The 14,608-nt window shown below is 42.9% G+C and overlaps 1 protein-coding gene and 1 pseudogene across 2 annotated transcripts in view; both read right to left on the minus strand.

Moving 5' to 3' along the window:
* Positions 1 to 12,748, minus strand: part of IPO9 (importin 9) — a 55,987-nt gene extending 43,239 nt beyond the window's left edge. The window contains exon 1 of the mRNA XM_080824316.1: positions 12,507 to 12,748. Within this exon, the coding sequence (XP_080680442.1) occupies positions 12,507 to 12,669 (163 nt within the window). The 5' untranslated portion in view covers positions 12,670 to 12,748. The remainder of the gene's footprint in view (positions 1 to 12,506) is intronic.
* Positions 875 to 2,009, minus strand: LOC308355556 (uncharacterized protein C8orf58-like; annotated as a pseudogene). Its single transcript has one exon. The product of its transcript is annotated as an uncharacterized protein C8orf58-like (transcript).
* Positions 12,749 to 14,608: the final 1,860 nt, after the last annotated feature.

Here is a 14,608-nt window from a genome sequence, read left to right on the forward strand (position 1 = left end):
CGCTTAACCAACTGAGCTACCCAGGTGCCCTATTCTATAGTTTTAATCTAGTACTATCATTATTTATTTTGTTTCCCAAATTGTTCTACTTTGGCGATGGGCACTCCTTTCATTTGGCTCCTATATACGTCTATACACTTTCATCCTTTTAACAGCACTGCCTTTTTTTCTGATATCACAAGATATTCCAGGCTTATATTGTATTTTCCCTGCCTAAGCCCTGGAATCAACTTTTTCTCCAAGGATCCCTGGGGCTTATTTTATTGGAAAATGCTATTTCAAAACCAGATCTGGATGCTAGGTATGCTCGTTGCTACTGAGGTATCACTGCTCCTAAGCCCTTTCAAAGAACAGCACAAGGAAATATATTTATGCGTGGGAAGGTATGCCTATCCATCCATCCATCCATATACTGACACCTCAGATGCCAATCCAATGCCTCAAAGTTCAATGAATTTTCTTCTTTTCCTGGTATAACTTCTTCTCTGCCATTGATAAATCTGGGTCTCATTTTTTTTTAAAGATTTTTTTTAATTTGCTATCTTTCCAGTTACCTCCCCTAGAAGACCAACCCTCTGAGTGCACAATTCAGAAAGATGGTTGGATCCAGCCAGTTCACAAGAGTGGCAGACTCACAGAGATACAGGTATCATTTTTGCATAAACACGCATCTGTGATATGCTAGGCCCCAACAGATAACCATACTAAACACACTCCATGGACTCCAGATAAATAAGTTAGTTCACACTGTCTACGCCTAGGGATTTCTGGGGGCTGCCATCCATACCCTGGGCCTCTCAGGGAACCAGGGCTCCTCTGCTAGTCTGCCCAGAGGAGAAAAATCCAGCCCTCTCCTCAGAGAGAAGAGTGAGCATCAGCAGCTCTTCCTGGCAGTGCCCTGAAGCAGCAACAGTGTAAAGGGAGAGGAAGAAGACTTCACCGAACAACCCCCTACCCCTCGTGAAGTCCCTGTACCAGTCTCAGCATACAGAAAGGTTTTTGCTTGTTGCTTCTTAAGCACAAATGATGGCATAAAGGTCTTCCAGAGGGGCTGGTATAGTGGTCTTTTAGGGATACCCTTTGACTCACTCCTTGGGGCAGGGCCATCAGGAGGGGCAGGGGATTCAAGGTATCTCAGGCTCCTCAAATGGATCCAGTTGAACAGGACCTTGACCTTGTTCCAGGAGGAGAGATTCTGCTTGTGTCCCTGGAAGGATGGAAAGATATAAGCTGGCTCTGCAGGGTCCTCTAACAGCCTGGGAGGGTTGGCACTAGGCACCCCTAAATTCAGGGTTAGGAAGCTGTCTCCAGTGTGCGGCTGAGCAGTTGGTGCACCCCACTGCCTGGGGCACAAGAAGGTGGAGATGAAGGGCAGGGCTGTCTCCTTCCCCCCTCCGCTTCACAATCCCCTGGGGGCCTCTGGGTCTGCAGCTGCACGCAGAGGTGCTAGAGCCTTGCCATCTGCTCTAGCACTAGGCACAAGTGTTCCAGGTATTGGAGACTCTGCCCTGGGAGACAGGCCTAGTTTAGGCCCCAGGTACCACACCACCCCTGCTTCTTCCATGGCTGCCTCTAAGTCAATTTCTGCTTCAGTGGCCTCCTGTTCTCTTGCTCCGAAAAGGAGAACTTCACATTCAGGCTCACTTGGTGGCTTCAGAGAGCGGTAGTGTTGTGACATGCTGGCAGGGGAAGTTGGGAGCTGGTGGGACTGCTCTAGCGCCTTCTCCAGCTTAAGTTGGCCAGGAGCCTACCTAGGTGGGCAGCAGGTTCCATGGCAGGAAGGGTCAGGGGCTCAGGTTGGCTGTCCCCAACCACCATCTCCACTTTGAGTCCTGGGAGGCCTGTTCAAGAAGTGGTTCCTGCCTCCTGAGACCTCTCAGCTCACCACCTCCCCCATTCCAGGAATCCAGTGAGCAATGCGGAGCAGCATCCAGGATCTGTCTGTAGGTGCTACTGACTCCAGGTACTACACAGCTGCATGTCAGGTCCTTGTCAATCCCATCTGCCATCCCTTAACACCTTGATTTTCAGGCCAAGCCCTTCCCTGCTAGCCATAGGTGGTCTAGGCTGCTCCCTCCTAACCCCATCCTCCTAGACAGCATCCCCATCCCATTCTTCTTTCCCAGATAAAGACAGGGAAACACAGTCCTTAGGTTTGTTTTTTTTTCCAGAGCCTACAATTTTATAAAAGTTCTTTTTATACTAAGAATATTATCCTTGGGCACCTGGATGGCTCAGTGGGTTGGGCCTCTGCCTTCAGCTCAGGTCATGATCTCAGGGTGCTGGGATCGAGTCCCACATCGGGCTCTCTGCTCAGCAGGGAGCCTGCTTCCTCCTCTCTCTCTGCCTGCCTCTCTACCTACTTGTGATCTCTGTCTGTTAAATAAATAAATAAATAAATAAATAAAACCTTTAAAAAAAAAAAAGAATATTATCCTTTTGTCTGTGTATATGTTGTGAAACATTTCTCCCAGTTTTTCAGCTGTCTTTTGACTTCTATATGGTGGTTGTCATGCAAATGAAAATATTTTATGTAGTCAAATTTATCAATCTTTTATTATAGCCTCTGAATTTTGTGTCATAGTCAAAAAGCCTTTCCTTATGCCAAGGTTAAAGAAAAATTCATCCATATCTCCTTCCAAAACGTATACGGCTTCATTTTTTAAGTATTTAGATTCCTATTCCATTTGGAATTTACTTTCTGTATGGTACGAAATACTAATCTAATTCTAAATAGCTACCCCAGTTGTCCCAGTACCCTTTATTAAAAAGTCCATCTTGGGGCGCCTGGGTGGCTCAGTGGGTTAAAACCTCTGCCTTCAGCTCAGGTAATGATCCCAGGGTCCTGGGATCAAGCTCCGAATTGGGCTCTCTGCTCAGCAGGGAGCCTGCTTCCCTTCCCCTCTCTCTCTGTCTGCCTCTCTGCCTACTTGTGATCGCTCTCTCCCTGTCAAATAAATAAATAAATCTTAAAAAAAAATAAAAATAAAAAGCCCATCTTAATGGATAAAGAAGATGCAGTATATATACACAATGGAATACTATGCAGCCATTAAAAAACCGAAATCTTGCCATCTGCAATGACGTGGATGAACTAGAGGGTATTATGCTAAGGGAAATAAGTCAGTCAGAGAAAGACAATTACCACATGATCTCTCTGATATGACGAACTAGAGAGGCAGGGTGGGGAGCCGTGGGGGGTAGGGAAGGAAAAAAATGAAACAAGATGGGACCGGGGAGGGAGACAAACCGTAATCCCAGGAAACAAACTGAGGGGTGCTGGGGGGTGGGAGGGGAGGGATAGGGTGGCTGGGTTATGGACATTGGGAAGGGTATCTGCTATGGTGAGTGCTGTAAATTATGTAAGACTGATGATTCAGACCTGTACCCCTGGGGAAAATAACACATTATATGTTAATAATTAAAAAAAAAAGTCCATCTTTACCCCAATGATTTGAGATGCTACCTTTATCTATACTAAATTTCTGTAGTTACTTGTGTCTATTTCTATTCTATTCCACAGTTTTACTTGTATACTCATGCACAAGTGCCATGCTGTTTGTTTTAATTATAGAGGCTTTATATAATATTTTAATGTCTGGTAAAACCAGTCCCTCCTCAAAGTTTTCCCTCTCAGTGTTTTTGGAGCTATTCTTTCATGTTTGTTTTTCTGTGAAATTTAGAATCAACTTGTATACTCCTCTATAATGCTGAGTTGTTCTATCCAAGGATAGCATATGTCTTTTCATTTGTTCAAGTCTACTTTTTTCCCCATTTTTCTATAAATACTTTAATATATATCTCTGAAAGATAATTTTTCAATTGAGGTAAAATTCATATAAAATTAACCATTTTAAAATGAAAAATTCAGTGGCATTCAGTATCATTCACAATGCTGTACAACCACCACCTCTACCTAATTCCAAAACATTTCCATCATCCTAAAATAAAACGCATATCCACTAAGCAGTTATATTCAACTCTATTTTTAAAAAAATGTTATTTTGTTAAAGATTTTATTTATTTATTGGAGGGAGAGAGAGAGAGAGATAGTGAGAGAAGGCAGGAGCAGGGAGGAGAAGGAGAAGCATGCTACCAGCTGAGCAGGGAGCCCAATGTGACGATTTCAGGACTCCGGGATCATGGCCTGAGCCAAAGGCAGTCGCTTAACCAACTGAGTCACCTAGGTGCCCTCAAGTCTACTTTTTAAGTCTTTCAGGAATGTTTAAATAGTTTCCCCCAATAGGTTCTTGTACATTTCCTGTTAATTTTATCCCTAAGTATGTAATCTTCTTTGTTGCTATTGTAAATGGACTTTAAAAAAAAAACACCATTATGTCCTCTAGCCTTTTATCGTTTGTTTATATGAAGGCTATTGACTATTGGATTTTATGCCCTGCCTCTTTACCAAATCTTTAGACTCTTTTTTTTTAAGATTTTATTTATTTATTTGACAGACAGAGATCACAAGTAGGCAGAGAGGCAGGCAGAGAGAGAGGTGAAGAGAAGCAGGCTCCCTGCTGAGCAGAGAGCCTGATGTGGGGCTCAATCCCAGGACCCTGGGATCATGACCTGAGCCAAAGGTAGAGGTTTTAACCCACTGAGCCAGCCAGGTGCCCCTAGACTCTTAACTCATTTTTATTATACCCTTATTTTAAGCTGCAGTTAAAAAAAATTTTTTTTTGGTTGAAGATTTTATTTATTTGACAGAGAGAGAAACAGCTAGAGCAGGAACATAAGCAGGGGGAGTGGGAGAGGGAAAGCAGGTTTCCTGTAGAGCAGGAAGCCCAATGTCTGGGATCATGACCCGAGCCGAGGGCAGATGCCTAATGACTGAGCCACCCAGGCGCCTGATTTTTTTTTTTTAATTTTATTATTTATTTAGAGACAGAAAGAGAGCATGAGCGGGGGAGGGGGGTGGCAAAGGGAGAGGGAGAGAGAAAATCCCAGCAGACTCCCTGCTGAGCAGGGAGCCCCACATGAGGCGTGATTTTGTAACCTGTAAGATCATGAAATGAGACGAAATCAAGAGCTGGACACTTAACTGACTGAGCCACCCAATCACCCCTAAACTGCAGTTTTTGATATAATCTTATGGTACCTATCTTTTCACCCAGGAAAGAAGAATTTTTGCAAGAGCACCACAAAAGAAGTCACAATCTTTCCAAAGCATTTAGTTAAGTGATTAAATCACAAGCAAACACTTTAAACCTGTACAATCACCTCTAAAAATACTGAAATCCATTCTAATTCTTGGGATTAGTTTGGCTAGCCCAGACTCTGGTTAAGTCTTTTATAAATCAACAGAAAAAACAGTAGGTGTCTACAACCCAAGGATATGGAAGTTAACTTTCAGAATGAACTAAAACACTTATGAGTATGATGTAATTCTGGAAGACCTCCGGGATACCAACCAATGTTCAAGTTTAATGGAAAAAAGCTCTCTAAAATGCATGTGTGAAATTCAATTAAAGGAGAAAGAGCATTTATAAAGGTACCCACCCCCACTTCCTTTGACTTCAGATACTTCATGTGATGATAGATGTTAACTTTATAGCCCTAAGTCTGTTGAGAAGTCACTGTCTACCCAAGTTTATCCTTCCTTGGATACAGTCAATCAATTCTGTGACAATTCTGCAATACCTTTCAGGATGATCCATATGTATTCATAAATTACATGGGCCAGGGGCGCCTGGGTGGCTCAGTGGGTTAAAGCCTCTACCTTCAGCTCAGGTCATGATCCCAGAGTCCTGGGATCAAGCCCTGCATCGGGCTCTCTGCCGGCAGGGAGCCTGCTTCCCTTCCTCTCTCTGTGCCTGCCTCTCTGACTCCTTGTGATCTCTGTCTGTCAAATAAATAAATAAAACCTTAAAAAAAAATATTACATGGGCCATACAGTATTTTCTTTTTAAGTACTTATTTCAATTTTTGCATGGACCACTGTGATATGGGTTTTAATGTTCCTGGCAAGAGTATAATTTATGATCATTATTAAAGGGACAAACTAAAATGGGATCAAGATGAACAAAATTTTTAGTCATATGATGTGAAAGATACTGAGGTATAAAAATCAGAGTTTCTGAGAAGGTTTGAAACTTAAGGCATGGCTATAAAGCTTAAACAAATCTGAATAATTACCCTTTTTTTTTTTAAGATTTTATTTATTTATTTGACAGAGATCACAAATAGGCAGAGAGGCAGGCAGAGGGAGAGAGAGGGGGAAGCAGGCTCCCCGCTGAGCAGAGAGCCGATATGGGGCATGATCCCAGGACCCCCGGATCACAACCTGAGCCGAAGACAGGGGCTTTAACCCACTGAGCCACCCAGGTGTCCCTGAATAATCACCTTTCCAACGAAAGCACAGATACTGTTGTAAGGTAACACTAAGGCTCACAGAAGGGAAAAAGAACCACCCACTTCCCATCAGTCGACACTGGCATCAATTAGAAGAACTGTTAAAGCATGAAGACCAAGCAAACTCTACACACAGGTCCTGTCACATTCGGAGGGTCCTTTCTCATTTAACCTGAGAACATCAAGTCTGCTCTCTTTAAAGAAAAGCTGAGTGAGAATACACTTTTTTTCATACCAGTGCCAGAGGAGGTAGTACTCTGGTAATGATCACAATAGCTAGGAGCTCCACTCTAACACAAGCTTTAAACCAATCTTGTCTACGATTGATATCATCAAAGATCACACCCCAATTTCCACTAATCACTTTGCTTCATATTCTGCTGAGATTGCAAGGGATGGTGAGAGTAAGAGGCTATCAGAAGATGAAGACCCATGTGGGACCAAGAAACCTGAGTCAACTATGGGGTCTGTACCTACAATAAGCATTATAAGATGGATTTCTCTGAAAGTTTATTTCCTTCACATAGGAAAGAAGAGGCTTGAAAGTTCAAGTAATATGACACTCTGCTCAAAAGCATTAATGAGAAAGAAAATCTTCAGATCTGATAATATAATCGCCATTAACTAAAGACAAATTTTAAAAAGAGGCTGGATAAACAATAGATTTTCTTTTCTACAGGCTCCCAGAGTTTCAAAACCAGTGGCCACATGATCAGCTCTGGTTTGGAAATTGCAAAATTTCGAAGACCAAGAACTCACCTGCATTAGGTTTTAAGGGGATGTGAGAGAAAATCTAATTCTTATTTATTTAATGCAATTTATTCTGCCTAGACTACATACCCATTAGAACTACAGGGGTATCAGGCACCACAGAAGAAGAGTTTCATACCATAAAACTTAAGTTTATTTAGAATCTATATGAAGAATTGTTTACAAGGAATGATAGTGGTGGTGTGGTGATGGGTGAACTCTGTGCTTTAAAACTAACACACAGAAGGAAAATCCAGAAAAAAATCCTCAAGTTCTCTGACTTGTTTTAAACCATCAATAATGCTGTTCCTATCCAGTGCTGATTTCTGCTAAGTAGTAAAAATTCTATTCACAGATACTTACTTAACAGAGACCATACATTTTTTTGAAGAAATACAACTAAGTGTATCTGTAAAGAAAAGGTACTTTTACTTTACTTTTGTGTATTGGGGGATTTCCAGTTTTGCTGATTGGTGTCTTTAACATAATTTCTTTAGAAAGCATTAGAAAGAACAGCTGAGTAACTTGCTTTGGAATGATTAAGGCAGAAAAGTACAACAGACACAGACATACAGAGCTGTTTTATTTTGTCTTGCTTGGAAAGGACAATTCAGATTAAAACTAAGATTCAATCTACAATCAATTAAGCCAAAGGGGGACCATTCAAATGAGTTGTATGAAGTTAGCTTTCCAATGCTGTTTTTGTTAGATTTAATTTTTCTAGTTCCTTTTCCCAAGGTGAAGTTAAGATAGACCCATTCTGTCAATCTGGGTTTTAACCCTGACTGTAGATTCTTGAGTACTTTTATCCAGCCCCAAATGGTATCCTCTGACATCCTTTCTAAGAAAGCTTTTGCCCTCCTCCCTTAACTCATTCTCTGGTGTTTTAGGCTTTTGTTCTGCTCTCTCATTATCCTTGTTCCCCTTTCACCCCACCTTGCAAAAACATTATCTGTCGAAAATTTGGCTTAGAAGGGAAGATCCAAAGGAGAGCATGGAGGATAAAGGATAAAGTTAAGAAACATATGCTATTGGTTTTAAGGGTCTACTAAAGAGACATGAGACTTGGTAGTGCTTTGATAGTCAGGGAAGCTACTACTAGGAAGAACTGTGAATAGAGTTTGGTTGGGAAAGGAGGTGTTCTCAGTAAAGCTCTGGAGAGCCCCCCTTTTCTCATGGGGGTTGGTAAGCACCACAAAACCACAGCTGAAAGGAAAAAGAAAACTCCACCACTGGCCTTTTTCCGAGCGTGGCCGCCTTCCGCTCGGCTCAGTGCCCGCCACATGCCCAGGAGTGCGTCTGGATCCTTGAGGGGCTCCCTTCGCAGGTGACAGTGCTTACGCTATACTGTAAGAGAGCCAGAAAAGTGCCCATGAGAACCAGAAAGCAAACTTCCAGCTAGCAGGAACATCTCTCTAGGCATCTAAGATGGGGGAATCAACACAGATATCTGGGCAGCATCTGAATGCCAGGAAAAGTGAGGGAGAGGTTATTCCCCCCCTTCCCCAGTTCAATATAATGGTGATGGAAAAAAGTATTTTATGTGATGTATCTGCTGGGAAAAAGACAGAAAAGACTAAGTTAAAGCCAAATGGTGGGGGAAAAATATCTTCAGTTCCAACAGATGGAAAGAAATAACTAAAAGAAGAAAATGACCTAGGGTCTAAATTTGGTTACAGAAGAAAGTCTGCTATGCTGGCTTGGAGAATTAGAGCTTATGAATGAAAGCAACTCATTCTACCACTTGGGTGATGCTGCTCTTAGAGGAAAGTAGAGACAGAAGGACAACCTCCATTCTAAGATATAAAAAAGTAAAGCATAAATACACCAAAAATATTCTCAAAAGTCATGATCTCATAAGTCAGACAAAAAAGAAAAGCTCCGTAGGCAATATTAGACTTTGATGTAAGAGATCTCCACCAGTTCATAACCTTTCCAATCTTTTTTAATTACTATGTTTACAAAATGCTTGATATGACCCTCTCTATTAAGTAAAACAAGAATGAGAAGAATGCTTTAACAGATCAAAAGACTTTTATTTTTACTCTGTTGAGGCAGAACTCAATTCCTGCAAACTCTGCTGGCCAAACTCAAAATCTGTCTTCCTAAGAAAAAAAGAAAGGGTACCATTTCTCTTCTGGAATACTGTAATAGCAGAGGCACTTCCAGACTTTCAAGTAATACGGTTCTCAATTCTGGATGGGAGTGTGTCTGAAGAAGGTGGTTTGTGGCACTTTCTCCTTCTCTAATGAACCATTGTTAATAGGGTTTCTATTCAGAAAGGTATGTTGGGTTTCCCTCAGATTCCAAGTGACTGAGGAAAATGGAAAGCACAGGAACTCAAGAGAATCATTACAGGACACCAGGCTGACGTTATCTCGATCCTTTTGAAATCAAGCCAGTATCAGAGATGGACCTCTCACATATATACATTTCCTTGGCTTAGACTTAAGAGAGCAGGTTCCCATTCTGGAAAATATGATAACTAATTATTTCTTGGAAAATATCAGTTGGCTGACTAAATGACCAGAATGTACTCTGGGCTCCAGCAAACTCAATTTTCTAGGATAAAATGCTTTTTAAAATCTCATCTTCCCAAGAATCTGGTCAGAGCATGTCAACCTCTCTTGTCTGTCCATTTAACAGAAGGTTAACAAATGATCTGTGTCCTTTGCCTCAAAATTAGAAATTCTTCCACTTAAGCCCCAACACTAGGACCTGGCAACCAAGGATGGTGGTACAGCTCTTTGTCAAAGGGAGCAGACTGGTTAATCTTTAAGATCAACTGGGAGCAGTCTTCCATGTGAGGCAATAATAAATGGCTCACAAAGACAGTGTGGTAATTTGAGGGGACAAAGGGACTAGAAACAACCAGATTTGGTTGTCACCTGACATTGGGCCCCAGGAACCAAAAAGATCAAAAGATTAGCAGAACACAACTAATAAACACCAACTCTCAGATTTCTCATTAACTCGAAGTTTTAAGGACGTGTGTTTTCTAGGACCAAGGTTCTAAAGGACCAAGGACCAAAAAGCAAGGTTCTTCCACTAGGATAAAACTAAAATGTGAAGCAACTCCAAAGGAATGGAAAATGATCTGTTCATTCATTTACAAGAATGGTTCCTACCTTGGCCTGCAGGATGTTCTAATGTAATAGGAACATAGTTTCATCAGGACAAATAGTTGGCTAAATCCTGGCTGGGAAGCCAAGTGCTATATTTTCATGTAAAGGAAGGCAATGGCTAGTCGAAAAGAAATTAGTGACTATGTTAAGGAATCATTTGAGATTCAGACAGAATACAGACAGGAGGTGCTCTGGACCCAATGGTAAATTGGGTCATATGAAGAGCCATGAGAAGAGAAAGTAAAGGCCATAAGAAAAGAAAAGGAGAGAAGCAAGGTACTACATCTAAGGAATGGATCATCACCCTCCATCTAAAAAGAGGTAACTGAAAAGGGCTTAATTTTTATCACTTTTAAATAAACGTAAGGAGCTGGATTATTTAAAAATGCAAATAGCCTCCAAAGGGTCCAAGACACTGCAATCAACTCGAGAGACCGGCCCAACTCTGTACGTCACAACCTAACCCTGTGAGTCATACGTCTTAGTACTAGACCATCAATATCAGGTCACTGTATTATAGCCTTTTCATGTAGCACAGCATGCCTGGTGGCACATTACCAGTAAGTTAAGGTGTGTGTGTTTCAGTCTATTCCCGTCAGCGGCCTAAATCAAAGGCAAAATTCTGCACTTTTGTTTAATTTTAGATTTCAAGACCCCAAAAGATGAAGAAAATGAGAGACTAGAACTTCAAAAAGATCTCAAGAAGCTTATACAATAATAGACCATGCCCAGATGAGACCATGGCATTGGCTAGAGAGGGATCAGAGCCCAAGTGGAGCTATTAAAACATACACCAGGGTTCACCTTTCATAGGAAGGTGCCAGACATACATCAGGGCACCAGGAACACTAGGTATCATTCAGGGAAGGCATCAGACCTTCAACTTTATTCAAGTAGTAACTTGAATGTGATGAGGTTCCTTTGCTTTGTCACTCTTCCTCCTTCATATCCAAGGGAGGCAGAGACAATGTGAATAACAATTTTTTATCTGGGAGACTATAATAACTGCAATCAATCTACGCATGGCTCTCAAATAGCTTTCTCCTAACCAGTGGCTGCTCCTATTGTAGTGTCTGACATTTTACAGAACAATGACAATTACAATTAGGTCTTCAAAATGGTCCTTAACCTATTATATCCCAAATCTCAATGTATTTTCAACAGAAAGAAATTCATTTTCAACAGGCATCTCATATTACCAGAGAACATAAAATTAAAGGGAGATTTGTCCGAAGTTCTTTTTCAGTAAAAATCCTAAGCCTGGTAGGAGAGCAAACTTAAGGTTTTGAGGGTGACTGGTTAGTCCATGGTCAATTTTCCTTATCTCAGAAGAGGTCTCTAAGAGGTGGCTAAGCTGGGGGAAATTCTAAAGATTTGCAGTTCTTCCAGTGAAGCCCTGACAGACAAATATATTTCTTACATAAAGACCAAGAGATTTTCCCTCCTCCTGTTTTAGGATCAAATTGTTCTTTGTAAAGTGGCTACACTGGGCCTGGTGAAAGGCCCACTCAGCAGGAAATTGACAATCTCAAACCAATGGTTTATTTTTTTCTCCATCACTTTAAAGCATATAATAGGAGTACGGGGACAAAGAGTCAAAGACAAAGGATCAGTTCCTTCAAATAGAAAGGCACACAAAGGTATTTGATAAGTGAAAATTATTTTGAAAATTAACGGGGAGTAGATCAGGAAGGTGAATCATCTGCATATGCACTAATTTGATTTCTGGAAAAACATTAATAGGTAAAACGACCAGCTTGGCTTACAACTCAGAGGCAGAAACTTGTTTGATATGTACCAAAATTTGACAACCGCGTTCTCAAGGCTCTGGCCTCTCACCACTTCTAGTAACTCCCCTTACTCTTATCCCAGTATAACCAAGCTAGCAAAGTGGACAGCAAAAGACCCTGGTTTAAACTCAAAAATGTTTCCCAGAGCGCGCGACTTCCTCCAACAGCAGCAGGTCTAGCTCCATCTCTGTGCTCTGCAGATCCCAGGCTCCATCTAGCTTTTCTAGTCTCCACCCTCCCCCTCCCCTTCTAGACTCCACCTCCCCCGACCCTCTCCTCCAGGCGCGCCTCCCCTCTCCCGGACTTTCACAGCCACTGGGGACATCGTCCTCTGGCTTCCCACCCCACTCCTGCCTGCTGGGCCTCGGCGCCCAGATCTCCACTGGCTCAGGCTCCCCTTGCCCCCGGCCGGTCCGGAGCTGCGGCCAGCGGATAGTACGGCCGGCCCAGGTCCGACCCATCCTCGTGACGGTCCCGCCTCACTCACCCTCTGTCACCTCGAGCACCTTAATCTGTTCCTCGGCAGCGGCTCGCACCTCCTGCACTGGGGAGAGGATCCCGGTGAGCGTATCCACTAACGCCTCCTTCAGTCCTTGTGCCACTGGACCGGGCAGCCCGGAGGCCGCACCACCCGCTGCCGCTGCCGCCATCTTTCTTCCTTTCAGCCCGCCAGCCCCGCGACCGGGACCCGCCACTAAATGACGGCTCCCGCGCGCGGCCAATCCGCGAAGCCGCGCCTGCGCACCAGAGCCGGGCGGGAACGGGAAGGGGGCGGGGAATGGGTTAAGCCTCCAGAGACAGCGCCTCCTGTCGTATGGACGGAAAGTGCACCTTTTCCCGCAAGAATCTTTTCGCATTTATGTGAAAACTGAGGTTAGGGGGATTTTCTAAAGTGGAACAGCAAGTTAGCAAACTCACTGGGAACAAACGCCATGATATAGGACTTTAAGTTCATGGATCTTTCAGGTATAAGAGACCTTGTTAGGAGAGAGGAAGTGAAATGGGAATGGGTATAGATGGCTTTAAGGAGAGAAGTCTGGGTCAGAAATAGTGATTTTTTAAACCAGTCTTTTCCCCCACCCCAAACACTGAAAAAAACAAAAAACAAAAAACAAAAAAACCGTTGGCTCAAGGGAGCCTCTTCATTTCAGCCTCCAGAATTCAAAGGTAGGGGGAAAGAAACTGAAGTCGACTGGGCAGTGGGGAGTGGTCACCTGCAAAAGACCCAGTCCCTTGATTTTCCAGCCTAGTTGAGCCCAACTTCAAAATTGTGGTGTCTGGCCAGGAGAGGGCACCTGCGTGGGGAAGGACATTTCCTGCAGAGTAAGTTCTTGAATGAATATTTGAGAATGAATCCTGTTCACTGAGAACCTATACATTTTTTTGCCCAGAGAAATTGTGGCTGGACATTTAAGGAATGAGGGAGTGAGAGTAGTTTAACATGGATATCTTAGGGCTGGTTGTGGGATATGGCTGAAGGAGTAGAGATAATGCTAAATACTGGAGCAAATGGAGAGGATTATCCAGAGGGGTTAAAAATGCAGGGCAGAATGTAAATAAAATACACTTCAAATTTTAAAAAAATGCAGGGCGGGTTGGCAAGCACGTAGTGGCAGAAGGACAGAATGGCATGTTGGTGGAGTGGGAGGCTCTAGAGCAAAAGGAACAGGTAATTTTTAGCAAGCTGTTCAGGTTAAGTGCCTTAAAATGGTTTCTAGGAACTCTGACTCTCATTCCCAAGTGGCAGAGGAAACCAGATGGCAATTCCTAGCCTAGTTCTAAGACTATGACTGCTAAATTGGTAGTGATCTGGGGTTGTCACTTCATCTGAGTATTCTTCCTAAAAATTGATTCCTTCCTTTGAGGACAGCTCTAAACACATCTGTCATTTCCCATGTTAGAGGACAGGTGGGTTGTGTTACCACGATGTCCTAGGAAAAAGATTGCTTCTTGGACCTTGAAATTCCACAGTAGGGAATAGTAGGACTTCTTTTCCTTCTTTCCTTGTTCCATTAGAGCAGCTTCTTTTTTCCTGGGTTAAATTCACTTTGACCCCTGGAAGAGAACAGGAAAGTCCTGGGGTGGTAGATTTTCAAACTGTGGAGTGGATGGAGAACTCAAGAGCTCTGAATTTTGGTTTGCTGAAGGATGCTATGGCCACAGTGTGCAAGTAGGGAACAACCCCCGCTCCCCGCTTTCCCCAACCAAAGGGTTCCAGAGCTCCTGCTTAGGATTTGAGGATCAGACATTTCCAGGCAGATGAGGTTTACTCCTTGGTTAGGCAAATGACCACAAGCAGTCTCACCTTGCAGATCAAGGAATGGGCCACAAGATAAATGGAGACAGAAACCAGACAGAGAGGGAACTAGAGAGAACCAGTGGACAATACAGGAGATAACTTTATTGAAACGCAAATGGCATCAAACAGATGAATCTTGCTGGGAGGAGACATGCCTGATGGAACAGAGGGCCCAGAGGAGAGGGGCCTCTGGCAGTGATGGAGGAAGGCCTCTTCAGCTGGCCTGGCATGGATTTAATTTTCAACCAATTTGTTAACTTAAAACAAATTATTGGGGGGACAGCTCAGCT

Source organism: Martes martes (assembly GCF_963455335.1).
Source record: "Martes martes genome assembly, chromosome: 15".
NCBI classification, from domain to species: Eukaryota; Metazoa; Chordata; class Mammalia; order Carnivora; family Mustelidae; genus Martes; species Martes martes.